The sequence below is a fragment of the Haliotis cracherodii genome, unplaced genomic scaffold (assembly GCF_022045235.1).
Source record: "Haliotis cracherodii isolate W230 unplaced genomic scaffold, xgHalCrac1.p SCAF_24, whole genome shotgun sequence".
NCBI lineage: Eukaryota > Metazoa > Mollusca > Gastropoda > Lepetellida > Haliotidae > Haliotis > Haliotis cracherodii.
The window spans coordinates 7,508,369-7,524,303 of record NW_027266280.1 but is presented as its reverse complement, the minus strand read 5'-3'; the positions used below and the strand labels follow the sequence as shown (position 1 = coordinate 7,524,303).

The window sequence follows — 15,935 nt, the reverse complement described above, 5'->3', positions numbered from 1 at the left end:
GCTATTCAGTAGCAGCTTAAATTAAAACGAAAAATGATTCTACTTATTGTCAACAAAACCCCACCCCACCTGACAGAGTTAAACGTTTCAGTCTATGTACCTGATAAACAGGTAAGTCAATGATAGATGATTGGAGATCACATCTACACTGTCTATTCAAGAACACACACTTTCACAGCAGGTCTTGTGTATTCACCCTTGGGAGTTTTCACTCTCACAGTTCTCACTTCACTATCATCACCAAGCAGAATGTCAATTATTCTTCCCATTTCCCACTGACCTCTGGGTTTAGAGTCATCAACTATCAGAACAAGATCACCGACCGATATTCTGCAACCACCAACTCTCCAGCGATGCCTTACTGTCAAGTTAGGTAAGTACTCTCTCATCCATCGGCGATTCAGATGATCTGCAAGGACTTGGGCTTGGCGCCATCTTTTTCTGCTGCACATCTCTTTGTCCTGGAACACATCAACTGGTTGGAATGGGTTAGATCTGCCGAGCAAAAAATGGTTCGGTGTCAAGGCGGTGAAGTCGTTTGGGTTTGCACTGTTGTAAGTCAAAGGTCGACTGTTCAGCATTGCTTCGACTTCAATCAGAGATGTGCGAAGCACAGATTCATGAACAAGGGTTCCTTTCAAAACACAATTTAAGGCTGTTTTTACAGATCTCACCAGTCGTTCCCATGCACCACCAAAGTGCGGACTAAGCGGTGGATTAAAGTGCCACTGAATACCTCGCACACACAGGAAGTCACTGATTTTGGCTTGTTTGAGATTGTGAAGGCACTGACGGAGTTCGTTGTCTGCTCCATGACAGTTTGTACCGTTATCGCTATACAAATGTTGAGGGTTTCCACGACGCCCGATAAAGTTTCTGAGGGCGAGAAGAAAATCATCTGTTTCCAATGAATCAGCAACCTCAATATGTACTGCCCTTACAGACAGACAAGTAAACAAACATCCCCACCTTTTCATTGTGCTTCGCTTGAACTTTACCAAAATCGGGCCAAAGTAGTCCACTCCAGTATGAGAGAATACTCCATCGGTAAGGCTTACACGACATGATGGAAGGTCTGCCATCTTGGGTGCAACTGGATTCACGGAACGCTTCCTACACTCTTGACAACTTCTGACAGCACGCTTTGCTAACTTTCTTGCATGAAGAGGCCAGAATCGCTGTCTTACTGTAGCTATAATGTGTTCAGTACCACAGTGAGCATTTTCCTTGTGAGTTTTATTCATCAGTAGCTGTGTGACTGGGTGATAATCTGGAAGGAGGAGTTGATACTTCGCTTCTCTTGGAATAGTAGCTTTTCGAAGTCGTCCTCCCACTCTGAGATGTCGTCCATCATAGAATGGTGATAGTGTTATCAGAGATGATTTTGGAGATATTTCGTTTCCGGATTGAGCACAATAAATCTCACCTTGAAATGCATCCTTTTGTGCTTCTTGAACCCAGGCGAGCAACGCTTCCTCACATTCACTCACTGTCAGACTTTCATCTGTTACAGGTTTGAGGTCAAGATGCCTGAGTTTCGACAGAAAGTTTCTGGCTGCTCTGAGAACCCAAGCTGAAATGCGACACAGTCTTTGCCATGTAGAATATTCAGCTGGATTCAACAAATTTGTGATTTGTGGTTCAGTCAAATGTCTTTGATTCAGATTGATTTCAGATGATGCATTTCTAGTGGTCTTGAACATACTCTTCTTCACTTCAAGATCATCACTGAGCATATCCACAGGGTTTGACAGTTTTGGCCATGTGTCTTCACTTTTCCATAAGAACTCTGGACCCCGTAGCCATGGATGTGTTTCTGTGTGCTGTTTTGCTTGAAGTCCGCGAGTACAGTGATCAGCCGGATTGATATCTGATGGGACATGACGCCATTGTTGAGGTTTTGTGGAATCGTGGATTTCTGCTATCCTGTTAGCGACGAAAGGCTTGAATCGCTTGTTGGAATTGTTCAAATATTGTAACACTGTATTTGAGTCAGTCCAAAACTGAATTCTCTGGACAGGGACCATCAATTCTTCTTTGAGAGAAAGCCAAAGTCTAACCGCTAATACTGCACCTTGCAGTTCCAGCCTTGGAATTGTCAATGCAGGCTTTAGGGGGGACACGCGCGTCTTTGCAGCCAGGAATGAACAAGTCACTTCATCCTGGTCAGGGTAAGATTTGTAGCGCATGTATGCACATGCTCCAAAGCTTTTCTCGGAGGCATCCGCGAACAGATGAACTTCAATGAGACTAGATTTTGATGAAAAGCCCTGGTGATGCCTGCACAGGTTGAATGATGACAAGTCTTGAATTTCTTCCAGCCAGCCATTCCATCTTGATTGAATTTCTAGTGGTAAGTCATCATCCCAATCAAGACCTAGCTTCCATAAGTCTTGTATGAGACACTTTGCGCGAACTGTGTATGGAGCCAAATACCCACAAGGATCAAAGATGGAGCTCACCATGCTTATCAAACCTCTCTTTGTTCTGGCACTGTTGTGAATTCTTGGATCAAACACAAAAGTGTCGGAGACAATATTCCATTTTAGTCCAAGGGCTCTGATAGTGGATATTTCATTAAGATCAAGATTCTTTGAGCTAACAGCTCTTTCACTTTCAGGAATTGATTTCATCACAACTTCTGAATTCGAAATCCACTTGTGGAGGTGAAATCCACCCATTTTCATGAGGTATGTAATGTCTTGGATCAGCTGCACTGCAGTAGTTTCAGTCTCAACTGATTTCAAAAGATCATCAACATAGAAATCATTGAGGGCTGTATCAATCACTGATTGCTCAAATAGGTCAGCATTGTCCTTAGCTGTGCGCTTCACAGCGTAGTTTGCACAAGAGGATGAGTCAGCTGCTCCAAACACATGTACTTTCATCCTGTACACATCCGGAGGACCAGGAGTCTTGAGATCTGATTTCCATAGAAATCTGAGTGCTTCAGAGTCCTCTTTAGGGACCCCCACTTGATGGTACATACCTTCTATATCAGCAGCTATCGCAACTTCAAAAAGTCTGAATCGCTGGAGAATGCCAAACAAACTGTTGACGAGATCAGGACCAGTCATTAATTTGTCATTCAGAGATGTGCCCAAGTATGAAGCCGCAGCGTCGAACACAACTCTCACCTTCCCTGGCTTATTAGGATTCATCACACCGTGATGAGGTAAGTACCAGGTCCGACAAGACGAGTTGTCAATTTCTTGAGCCAAGAGTTTCTCTGCTTGATCCTTTGACACATAGTCGTTGAGAGTTTTGCTATAAAGAACACCAAATTCAGAGTCTCTCACAATGCGCTTGGTTAAGATTTTTAGTCTTCTTTGAGCTGCTTTCAAGTTGTTTGGCAATGGTGATTTATCACGCCACAGCATGCCAATTTGATAGTGTCCTTCAATTAGTTGAGTCGTTTTTTCAAGGATGTATTGTGCCTTTTCATCTTCAGTTGAATAGGGCTTTGTCTTGTTGTGTGAAATGCCAAAAGATTCTGTTTTCCAGAAGTCTTCAAGCTGATCACTCAAATGTTGATCACGAGTAATTGTGAGGTTAATTCTAGCTTGAGTTTCATGATACAGTTCATCATCACTGTGGGCTATTCCCATGACTGTCCACCCCAGCAGGGTTTTGACTGCAACGGGTTGATTTTCAAGTCCTTGTATCATGTCAAGTTGAAGGTGTGCTTCAGGGACATCAACACCAATCAACATGTTGACCTGGGTGGGTTCAATATCAGGCAATTGCAAGTCTTTGAGGTGTTCCCATTCATCACTGATGCGCTGAGGAAGGCAATCAAAGGCATTAGTATCAACTGCCCAAGCTTCTTTCAAATGGATTCTCTGTGCATCAAGATCACTAGCTGATTCAATGTCAAGTGATACCTTAAGGGAGTTTTCAGTTGAAACACTGTTGTATGTTTTAACCTTGAGCTTTCTTCTCTCTCCATGGAGACCTAAATCTTTTACCAGATCCCTATGAATAAGGGTGACATCACTTCCTGAGTCCAACAAGGCAAAAGTCTTGATTATTCTGCCATTTGGACCAAAAGCATGAACAGGAACAATCTGCAAATACACTTTTGCTCTGGATGACTGCAGTTTCTTATTATAAACCACCAGTGGCTCAGAAAAAACATTGTGCAGTAGTGTGTGATGTTTTTTACCACAATGTTTCTCTTGGCAAGTCACAGTAGAGAAACATTTGTTTGCTCGATGTGATGGTTTAAGACAGTTGAAGCACAAACTGTGATCGACAATTATGTCCCTTCTCTCAGATGCAGTCTGGTTTGCGAAAATAGAACACCTGTACAGGTAATGAGACTCACCACACAATGCACATGGCGCTTTTGCCTGTTTTGGTGTTGTATCTACATTGTCAATGATTGTTGGTGGTTTTGTTGATTGCTTTCTGACAATCCGCTTCTCTTGAGGCTTGGTGTACCGTGTGTCATTCTTGCGACGTTTGTTTGTGTCTTCATGTGATGGCTCACTCAAAATCGGGATGGCATATGGGTTGAAGTCTGCTTCAACACGATCTCTCAACCAGTTCTGCAGATCAGTGAGGTTCGGGTCTCTGAAAGAAACAATGTTTCTAACAAACTCATTCCACCGGGTTACTTTGTCGATGGGAAGGCGCCTTGTAACTTTCAACACAATGTCAGAGCTGTTAAGGTCAGACAGGTAATTCAGTTGCTGCAATGTCGCAATACAGTCACGAACAGCAACATAGAGTCTACGCAATGCAGATGGATCATGACTAGGGATTTGTGCTCCTGAGGCCACGCTATCAATGAAAGCTCTGCATACTTTTATTCTATGACCGAATGAAGATTTTAGCTCCTTGAGTGCCAAAGCATAGTTTCTTCCACTGTAACCAAGTCCTTGAATAAGTCGTTTGGCTTCACCATCAACATGCGATTGAAGTATGTCCATGCGTCTGGTGTCTGTAATGGCAGGTCTGCAGTGTATCTGCACATAAAATTGCTCAACAAATCGTGGCCAGGTAAGAGCTTCACCATTAAACACTGGCAAGTCGATCTTTGGTAGATCACGTTCACTTTCAAGTTTTATCAGTGTATGTGACAAATTCTCATGTGCATCCAGGAACACTGGTGTGGTTTCTTGTCCGATGATTAATTCGTCTATCCACAAATCAATAGACTGCTGTTTCATGTGCACTTGTTCAAGTCTTGACTGTGGTAGTTGTTGTGTCATGGGTTCTTGGTAGAATGGCTTTGCATGAGGATTAAAATGACTTGTGTGTTTTAAATCAGTATGATCCAGCCACTGCTGTATGTACGCTTTACTGTCGTGTTTAGTTGCAAGCAGATCAGCTTGATTTTCATTGTGGTTCAGCATAGTTTGGTACATACGATGTTCAAGATCGGCCACTTCTTTAAGATGTCTTGCCTCTTGTCTCGCCTTTTCCGCTTTTAAGTCAGCAATTTGGGAAACTAGTTTTGCATTTTCCTCAGCATGAACAACTTTTAACTTTACTTGCTCACTTTTCATTGCTGCACTGTTTTCAGTAACTTGTGTGTTGAATGTGGAAGCAACTGATACACTTTTAACACTGGTTTGAGTTAAATACACTGCTATCTGGTGAATAACATCATTTGCCACATCAAATCTGTTATTAAACCACTCTTCTTCATACCGAGTTTGTTCAGTGTCAAGCGAGTCAATATAACGTTTGTGTGCAATAGTGAACGATTTTATTGCCGCTTCTAACTGTTCAAGTGTTTGCCCGAGTTTTCGTTTGGAACGACCGGCTGTCATTTCACTTGAAGCTCTATTACACAAAGCAGTAACATGGGCTGCATGTCCACGACGGACATGCTTCAATTCATCCCTGTTTGTGTTCACAGAATCGTCGTCTGACATGGCGAACTACAATCTTCCAAAACACGTGTTTCGTAAATAGTGTTCAGTTTTCGATCACTGCATTACACACAGTTGGAAACTTTATGTTCGTGAGAGAACATAAAGAATTAAAGTCATTCGTTTCAAGAGTTTATTCCTGCTACACCATCACTTGGATACATGAAAGTGTGTTTGTGTTTTGCTTCATGCGTCTCATAGCACGTCATACATGTGTTTACCTTCAACCGAGTTTCTTCATGTTTCCAACTGTGTTGGACCGCAGGTGACACTAAGGGGAAGTAATTCTTGAAAGTTACGGAAAAACATAAATTGCTATTCAGTAGCAGCTTAAATTAAAACGAAAAATGATTCTACTTATTGTCAACAACCTACATAATTCTATTTGCAAGTTAATGCAGTACATTTTGACCTTGTTTTAAAGGCATTCACGAGAAAGCAAGCCGAGCAGACTACGCGCTAAGGGACGTAACTCCGTTTTCTTAACACTCATATCGATCGTCCAAAAGGGGAAATACGGTATGTGTTGTCATAGCAGGTTGCCGTAAATTTGCGATGCTCTTTTTTCAAAATGTCTCCATTGTGTCGATGATGCTCGAAGCTTCCTGATGCAGGACGAGTAACTTGGCTATGCAATTAAATAGGTTTCATATTTCAGAAATAGCTGAGAGTAGAATCGAAAATCATTTATTGGTGCATTGTTCTGCATGTGCATTGAAATCCGAATCGTTAGAGACCATTTGCGTTTAAATTTATATACAACTGTTTTGTTGTGTATGTCAAGAGGAGCTGTTGATCATTACTATACACGTATTACAATGCGGTGTCTTTATGGGGCCCTGCTCCCCCTGCGGCTGTACAAAGAGAGGACGTTGTTCTGTGGACTGGATCAAAACCTGTCCCTCAGTATGGCATGGCAAGGAATTTCACAAAACGCGTGTCATATCTGTGCTATGTTTGTTTGTTGTTTAACGCCGCGCTCAGCAATATTCCAGCTACATGACGGCTGTCTGTAAATAATCGAGTCTGGACCAGACAAGACAGTGACTGACATCATGAGCATTGATCTACGCAGTTGGGATACGATGACGTGCATCAACCAAGTCAGCGAACCTGACCACCCGATCCCATTAGTCGCCTCTTACGACAAGCATAGTCGCCTTTTACGGCAAGCATGGTTTGCTGAAGACCTATTCTAACCCAGATCTTCATGGATCTATCTGTGCTATAAGCGTACGTGACAAGGTACATATGAATGGGAGATTAAATACGAAAGAGATTTTTTTAAAATTTTATTCTATTGATTATACTTTTTAAAAGTCACGTGCATTGTCTTGTGTGATTATACGCAACTGACATATTCGGGGTTCTTTCTTAATAGGGGGTACGGGTGGCCCAGTCGTCTAAGGCACCGCGATTCGCTGTGCAGAGTTGCGTCCCTTGAGCTTGCCAGAAACCTGTGATTGTGGTTTCGAATCCCGATTCGCCCCTATTATGTTTCGGGGTTTGTCAGCACCATACCCGTGCTCGTGGGTTTCACCGAAGTGATAAACGTCTGAGACCTGCATCACTTGGGGCTTTCCTCCCACATTAAGCTGACACTTAAGCTGACGTGATATAACTAGAATAATATTAAAAAGCGGCGTTAAACCCAACGCACGCACGCACGCACGCACGCACAAATTCATCTGCATCCGGTCGTGGGGAATTAGCTGCGTACATGATAAACCTAGTGCGGCGGGTCACGTGATCAGTGGTGAACTTAATATTTCGTGGGATTAATGATAAGTTCAGTGGGGATTCCGCGATAATAGGACACTTGCATATGTCATGGTTTTCGTATGGCCAATTACGGTCAGCATCGGACCCCCTCCGTGGTCTAGTGGTTAGAGCGTCTGCTCGGAGTGCGGAGATTGCGGTGGTTCGATTCCCGGCCGCGTCAAACAGATTATACTTATTGCTACCCTGTCTGGCGTTCGACTTTAAGCGAATTAAACAAGGACTGGTCGGCTCGGAGTCAGTTAACATAAAGCAGAGTCGATATTACTATATCATGAGCATGTGTTTATGAATCATTATCATACAGTGATGATACCAGGTGTTCGCGTAAAAGTGTTCAGATTTTAGAGTCAAGTCAAAGGATGATAGTACTGTTGCATGGTTTTGGCAGATTGTTTCCTCAGCTTTATGTGTGGCATTATTTTATTTGTCACTTCCACTATGACCAGGAATGTCCCGAATCGTCACGAAATGGAAATATTTTGTGTTCGTAGATATCCGTAGATATATCTCAATCAATTCTCGAAGTCCGTAGTTGAATCTCATTTGATTTCCAGATATCCATGCAGTTCGCAGACGTTCGGGAAATCGTGGAAAAGTTTTTTGTTTGTCAAAAACTTTCGTAGACATTCTTGATCGACCCGGCGTCTATTAGAGGCCCGGCTTCTATTTTTTGCACTGAACAATTGACCCGGCTTCTATTAGAGGCCGGCGTCTATTAGAATAGAGGAAATACGGTAACTGACGAAGGTTGTCATTGTCAAGAACGGAGAAGTCACCTGTGATTATATGACCTACAGGTTGGTAGCAGTATGATGAGTTTTGGCAGCCACAAGCAGTGGAATTTACACTCATGAACTGCCAAGTCCACGTTCCGCAACACGTTTCTAGTATTGAACAACCTGGATGAAAATGTGTTCGTAGGAAAATGTAATTGTAGGTGGTTCTTGAAATTTGAAATATTTTGCCTGAGAATGTTACTTATATGTAAGGTTTTAATTCCCTTGTTTGCAAATTGTCTGATTTAGTGGAGTCTGTTTCTGGTTTGGCCAAACGTTTCAAAACCATATTAAGAATTATACTCTCCAGTCGATACTCGGGCATGAACATCGTTGTTTGAACAATAAATTAGCAGGGGTGAATTCTTCGGATCAGAGGTCTAAATAAAACACGATTTTATTGTATAAAGTATTTGTGAAGACTTGGTGAGAAACACGGAAGCATAACATGGTCGTGGTACCAAGAACTCAATGTTGACTGCGTTTCCTGAGATTTTACGTCACTTCAAACATATCGTTTTTAGGTTTGTAAAGGGGAGGTAACTCCTGAGATACAGTTGTCATTTGAGCGCACCCCCTACTTGTAGGTACAAAGTTCTATCTTGAATCTCATGACGGACCACGGGTGTGTGACGACGGGGCGAGACGCTGGCCACACAGGTAACGACATTAAATAGTAACACTGCCACTAACGTTTGTAAAGTGTGCCCGCTGGCACCACCCGTTTGTGAACGTTTTTGTGTACAATATATGTTATGAAACATCGAATATTTACTGTTGTGTTACTTCTCAACTCTCTCTAAATGAGTTAAGCAGTCTAAGGGTTAACGACGTGTGAATTATCCCCCGTCCCTTTCATCGGCTGTTTACACTAAACATGGATACATTTACCTTGAGAAACTTTTTACAAGTAGTGTCATAGTTTTTTTAGTTGAAAGACAGACAAGTTAGTCAGTAATGAGGTCAATGGCCCAAAATCAATGTAACTCGTTATTTGCCAGTAAACAAAAATATATGTATTCCCTATTATAGGGGCATATATTTTTCTTTACTGACCAATAACGAGTCGTTTGCCCAAAAGATACACATAATCAGGTTAATTCTTTAAATGGTATTTAGAAGTGATACAAATCAAGAGAGAATTTATGGATGTCAACTTCTTTATTATGAGGAATATGTTTCGGAGTGTATGATATATTGAAACCAATCTCAATATAATCAGAGCTCAGTTCTCGCTACCGCTGAACAAAGATCTGAGGACATCCCATTAGGGGTCACGTCAGAACGACCTTTCATCCGACCAATCAGAGGTCGCTTACCAGATTGTGAAAGTGACAGTCGGAATGTGATGTCTAATCATGCAACCTCGAAAACTCCGAACGATAGTTACAGGTTTAACGACTGAATCCATACAATCTAGACCATCTATTAGCCATCCCAGAATGTTCTTTTGTTTCAAATTTGTCAAAATATGTTTCGAAGCGTAGTCGCCAATTTGAAATTAGTGCAGTGAAACACAAGAAAGCTGCCTTCTGATTGGTCATTCCATTGGTCAGTCAAAGTTTGCGCAAGGTCGGTCTGACGTGACCCATAATGGGATGTCCTCAGATCTTTGTTTAGCGGTAGCAAAAACTAAGATCTGATTTTAATGAGATTGCAGGCTTCATTCTAAGTGCTACAATGTATAGATACTAAGAGATGTTTTCTGTGCCTGTAGGGAAGGCTTAGAATGTTTTTGTTTTAAAAGTACCTTTCAACAATGTTTGTTGCAGGAAGCAAATCATAATGTAGAATGCACAGGTACTCTGGACAAAGTCAGGAAAATAAACATGCTTTATGCACACAATAAATGCCAAAATGGATGGCATCAGTGAGGAGTCTAAATTGGAAGCGGACTAGGTTCATCTCCTTTCCACCATGGCAAAGTGAGATAACAAATATGAACTTGTTTGTTCTAACAGAGGAGTGAGTGAGTGAGTAAGTCAGGTTTAACACCGCTTTTAACAGTATTCCAGTTATATCACGGCGTGTCAGCTTAATGTGGGAGGAAAGCTCGAAGTGATGCAGGTCTCAGACGTTTACCACTTCGGTGAAACCCACGAGCACGGGTGTGGTGCTGACAAACCTAGAAACATAATCGGGGCGAACCGGGATTCGAACCCACAATCATAGGTTTCTGGCCCCAGGGACGCAACTCTGCACAACAAATTGTGCCCCCTCATGATTTATAGTCAGTGTTTAAAATTTAAGAAATTACCAGGCTTCCATCAGCACCCACACAGGAGTTTGGAATATATTTCTTGACTGTGATTTACGTGGCTGTTTGTAGTGAGATGACCGACGCCTATCCAGTGTTGGTGACAGGGGGCTCTGGTTGCCTGGGGCAACACCTCATCAAACTCCTCCACACCCATGCTCTGCACGTAACAGAGATCCGAGTCTTAGACATGGCACCATTCACCAAAAAACTTGGTAGGCATTTACTGGTAACTACATCATCAATACTTCGCATGTTGGTTTGCCCTTGAATAAATGCAGCTTTTGTGTACCAGTACTGGGGTGTGTTCTGACCATCAACTCTCAGCTAACATAAGCAATGTTTCTTGTACTCTTTCTCCCAGACCCAAGAGAAAAACCTTACAAAAGGAGCCCAACTCAAGTCTAGAATGATTTGGCAAGTCTAGATTGCCTCAGCTCCAGGAAATTAAGGATTGTTCTGGGCTCCATTTGTATTTTATATATTTTTATGTTGTAGATATATTACCGTATTCGACATAATAAGCGCCCAGGGCGCTCTCAAAGTTAGTGGGCTCTTATAAGAATATTATTTTGGTGAAAAACAACAGAGTTGGAAGATCGTAAATTTTGTGGTTTATGCTGACAGCATATATGACAGATATATTTTTTCAAAATTTAATTTCCCATAATTATGAATGCATGTTATGCATATAACATACGTATTATAAACGAATAAATAAGTCCTGTGTACACTGATCAATCGGAAGGGGTGCTAATTTGGATTGATCACTAGAAAATATCGCCGTGGGCGCTTATTAGAGCGGGGCGCTTATTACGTCGAATACGGTAATTTTAAATATGATAACTTTATTTCTGGGACAAAATGTCGGTCTTTATTTCTTGTACAAGCCATATGTCGGCCTGTATAGAGTTACAATGAAGAAGGCGCCAACCCCCTTCTCCCCTGAATCCCAAATACCATCTAATTTTTCACTCTGTCTCATTGTTTGCCCTTTATACTACATAACACAAATTTCAAAAGCAATGGGAAAAGGGAGCAATTTGAAATTAAAATACTGAAAAAATATTTTAAGAAATAATATAAAGGAAACTTTTACATACCCCATTAATTTTTTCAAAATGCAATTATATTTGCATCTCGCGTCCCACACTACCGAGTCCCGAATACCCACATAATGGACCCCCGAATACGGCATACTGAAAGGGGTTGGCAGCCTCAATGTGGAGTCCTGTTACCATGGTTTTACTGCAGCCTCTAAAGAGCAGACTGCCTCCGTGGTCTAGTGGTAGAGTGGTTACATCACCCTCAACCAGCTGTATTTTCTTGGAAAATATGATATTTATTTATGATCTGAATGCGAATTATGTAGTCGATGAATGTAGTTGTAAAGGCTGGGATACAGCCGGTCATTTAGTAGGAGTCGGGAGTCAGGTTGTACATTTGGATTCGGCTCCACCCTAGCTCATACTATCAAACACTGTTTTGTCTGATGTAGGTGTGATAAGCTACCAGCTTGTTTGACGAACCTGTGATATTGAGAACTACAGAGCAGCACAAAAATATGTAACTCTCATATGAATGTAGTGTTTTTAGCATAGTTATCTCCTGTTCTAAATTTATTAGTTTGGCTATGTACTTGCCCAGATGTTGTGATGTTGTCATGGCAATGGTGTGTTTGTATCAGAGTATAAGGACAGAGTGCCGGTCACAAGCATCACTGCAGACATCGGGGAGTTAACCGACACATCACCGTTCCAAGGCGTGAAGACGGTGTTCCATCTTGCCTCCATCATCAGTGTCAGCAACTTCCCTGACTTGGCCAAGATGGAGAGGGTTAATGTGAAAGGTGGGTCCTGGGGTGATGGAGGTGTACGAGATTGGGGTGGGGTCTGAAACATGTAATGTTTGAATGACAGGTAGGGAGTGAAGTGGGTTAAGAAGGATGGTGTGTGGGGCAGTGGTGAAGATGGTGGAGGAGGATTGGGTGGCATGTTGATGAAGTGGGTCAGGGAAGATGGGGTGGGGTGTTGATGAAGTGGGTCAGGGAAGATGGGATGGTGTGGGGCGGTGGTGAAATGGGTTGAGGAAGATGGGGTGGGGTGTGGTGGTGGTGAAATGGGTTGAGGAAGATGGGGTGGTGTGTGGTGATGGTGAAGTGGGTCAGGGAAGATGGGGTGGGGTGGGGTGGTGGTGAAGTGGGTCAGGGAAGATGGGATGGTGTGGGGCGGTGGTGAAGTGGGTTGAGGAAGAATGGGTTGCGTGGGGTGGTGGTGAAATGGGTTGAGGAAGATGGGGTGGGGTGGGGTGGTGGTGAAGTGGGTCAGGGAAGATGGGGTGGCGTGGGGTGTTGATCAAGTGGGTTGAGGAAGATGGGGTGGGGTGGGGTGGTGGTGAAGTGGGTCAGGGAAGATGGGGTCGCATGGGGTGTTGATGAAGTGGGTCAGGGAAGATGGGGTGGGTTGGGGTGGTGGTGAAGTGGGTCAGGGAAGATGGGGTGGGGTGTTGATGAAGTGGGTCAGGGAAGACGGGATGGTGTGGGGCAGTGGTGAAATGGGTTGAGGAAGATGGGGTGGGGTGGGGCATTGAAGTGGATCAAGGAGGATGGAAGGTCAAGGGTGGAAAGGGAAGATTGGGTTGTGTAGGAAAGGAAGATGGGTGGTGTGGTGAAGTGGGTTGGGAATGAGTGGCAAGGTATGGAATATGGGGTTGTTTGAGGTGGTGGTGAAGTGGATTAGTGAGGTAATGGAAAGGAGAGATGGGATGGTGTGGTGATATGAGGTGGGTCGGGATGATGGGAAGGGAGGTGAAAATGGTGTGTTGATGTACAATACCGTCATTACCAAAATACTTCCTTTAATAAATAACTCCAATGAAATCTGTATCAGTAAAAGCCAACTGAGCCTATTGCTAATATATACCTGTGAAGATTTGGGTTAGAATAGCTCTGCAGTAACCCATGCTTGTTGTAAGGGGCGACTAACGGGATCGGAGGGTCAGGCTCGCTGACTTGGTTGATGCGTGTCATCATATCACAGTTGCATAGATCGATGCTCATGATATCAATCACTGGATTGTCTGGTCCAGACTTATTTACAGACCGCCGTCATATAGCTGGAATATTGCTGAGTGCGGCGTTAAACAACAAACAAACAAACAAACAAAATATTGCTGATATATATTGGTGACATGTGTAATGCTGTGTGCTTCAGTGATAAAACAATCTCATGCACACAGGCACCACGAACATACTGGAGGCCTGTCTTAGTGCAGGGGTTGAGCGCATGGTGTACTGCAGCACCGTCGATGTTGTATGCGGCTTCAGCAACATTGTGGACGGCACAGAGGACACAACTAGACCCCCAGGGAGACTGCTGTACGAGGGCTACGGTGGCACCAAACTCAGGGCCGAGGAAGCAGTTCTTGCCTCCAATGGCCAACCCTTGCAGTCAGGTATTGTAGCGGAGATTTGTGTCTTCTTCGTCTCTTCTTCCCAGTTTGGGTCCGGTCATTTATTATAGGGGATGTTGAGTCAGAGAGAATCAGGAGAGGGCACCAAGATATATGACAGTCTCTAGGGGAGGGTCATAAAAAATAATACACATATTTGGGGAGGGTCATAATATATGGACATTTTTATATAATAGTGAGTGAGTGAGTTAGTATGGTTTTATGCCTCTTTTAGCAATATTTCAGAAATATCACAGCGAGGGTCAGAGATGGGCTTCACACATTGTACCCAAGATGGGAATCAAACCTGGGTCTTTTGCGTGACTAGCAAATGGTTTAACCACAAGGCTACCCGGCCGCCCTCTTTAGGGAGGGTCATCAAAATGTGGAGGGTTTTCCAAAAATATGCATAAGGGGAGGGTTATTTCAGTACACACATCCCCATCCCCATCACACCCCTTGAATAAATGACCAGTCCCTCACACATCTTAACTTTCTGTGGTTCCATTTACTAAATTTAATTGATGTCATCCTTGTGGAAAAATATACTTCATTAATTCTAAAATATATCCGAGCATATTTTAACTATTTTCCACACTGTCAAAGGCTTAATAAAGATGAAGTTTTTGTGAATGTTTCTGCAGGTGGGAGATTCCAGGTGGTGTCTCTACGACCCACTGTATTCTATGGAGAGCTGGACGCCCACTACATCCCTTCAGTGCTACGGATGGCAAACCGTAATGGCGGAGTGTTGGTTCAGATTGGCAACGGATCAGCCCTCTATCAGCACACCTACGTCGGCAATGTGGCCTGGGCATTCGTCTGTGCTGACCGGACTCTCAAATCAGTGACAGGGGAGGGGGACATCTCGGGACAAGCCTACTTCATCACCGATGACTGCCCACCATGCAGCTTGCCGGATCAGGTCCTCCCCTTCCTCGTGGGCAGAGGATTCCGTCTCTCCACATACCGAGTACCCTTCTCACTTGTGTACTCTGCACTTTTGTTTACACAGGGGCTGTTGTGGCTTATATCACCCCTAACTAAGGTTGATCTTGGCTTCTCGGCTCTTTCGCTTTGGTACGCCAACATGACCTTGACCTTCAAGAGCAAGAAAGCAAGACTTAAACTGGACTACTCCCCTTTGTTCACACTGGAGGAGTCGATAGTCCAGGCCAACGACTACTATTCCAAACTCACATTGACATGACGTGGAGAACTTAATACTGGAAACAGAAGACCTTGACCTTCACTTGACCTCAAGAACAAGCAGGATGCTCATCTGAACAGTCAAAGTCAGATAATGAATGATGAATCCTCTTTGGATGATAAAGTCTAAACATATCTTAATAAGTCACCATTTGCTAATTTGTTTAGACTTACAAATACTTACAAATATGCATGAAAAATAATTAAAATAATAAAAAAATGTTTAAAAACTTAAATAGTTTACCAACACTGGGCATGATTACCATATGTAGCCTCTTTTACTTTTTTTATCCTGTATTATTTTACAGATATTTACTTAATGATTGACGACATTTATACATGAAATCAACTGCGGTTAATAATGCACAAAAGCACTTTGTCTCACTGACTGTTACTTAGACATGTATGTCCCTGTTGAGCTTACAAGTTACACATTTGGGGCAGCACATGAACAGATACAAATTATAAGTTACCTGACACATCAATTAAAGTAGATTTATTATTAATTATGCCAACTCATTGGACTGTACCCAAGGGAGTAAAAATATATTGAATGCCCAAAGAATGTGAATGATAATA

The 15,935-nt window shown here is 42.8% G+C and overlaps 2 protein-coding genes across 2 annotated transcripts; one reads left to right on the top strand and one right to left on the bottom strand.

Moving 5' to 3' along the window:
• Nucleotides 1–369: 369 nt before the first annotated feature.
• LOC139472197 (uncharacterized) lies at nt 370–5,885 on the bottom strand. Its single transcript, XM_071254573.1, has 5 exons — nt 5,734–5,885; nt 4,416–4,575; nt 1,706–4,067; nt 1,427–1,573; nt 370–461 (listed from the first exon to the last, which is right to left on the bottom strand). Exons 1-5 carry the CDS (start codon nt 5,883–5,885, stop codon nt 370–372), a joined length of 2,913 nt encoding a protein of 970 aa, XP_071110674.1.
• A 3,134-nt stretch (nt 5,886–9,019) lies between these two features.
• LOC139472337 (3 beta-hydroxysteroid dehydrogenase/Delta 5-->4-isomerase type 2-like) lies at nt 9,020–15,668 on the top strand. Its single transcript, XM_071254799.1, has 5 exons — nt 9,020–9,100; nt 10,770–10,912; nt 12,385–12,546; nt 13,935–14,150; nt 14,792–15,668. The coding sequence occupies exons 2-5, from the start codon at nt 10,774–10,776 to the stop codon at nt 15,355–15,357; spliced, it is 1,083 nt and encodes a 360-aa protein (XP_071110900.1). The 5' UTR covers nt 9,020–9,100; nt 10,770–10,773; the 3' UTR covers nt 15,358–15,668.
• Nucleotides 15,669–15,935: the final 267 nt, after the last annotated feature.

Bases quoted from the DNA above. Each gene is read 5' to 3' on its own strand.
- LOC139472337 (XM_071254799.1), top strand. From the start codon at position 10,774: ATGACCGACGCCTATCCAGTGTTGGTGACAGGGGGCTCTGGTTGCCTG. The intron at 10,913-12,384 runs GTAGGCATTTAC...TGTTTGTATCAG, and splicing joins ACCATTCACCAAAAAACTTG to AGTATAAGGACAGAGTGCCG. The intron at 12,547-13,934 runs GTGGGTCCTGGG...TCATGCACACAG, and splicing joins GGAGAGGGTTAATGTGAAAG to GCACCACGAACATACTGGAG.
- LOC139472197 (XM_071254573.1), bottom strand. From the start codon at position 5,885: ATGTCAGACGACGATTCTGTGAACACAAACAGGGATGAATTGAAGCAT. The intron at 4,068-4,415 runs GTCAGAAAGCAA...GTGTATTTGCAG, and splicing joins AGCCTCAAGAGAAGCGGATT to ATTGTTCCTGTTCATGCTTT. The intron at 462-1,426 runs GTGAGATTTATT...GATGTGTTCCAG, and splicing joins ACAAAAGGATGCATTTCAAG to GACAAAGAGATGTGCAGCAG.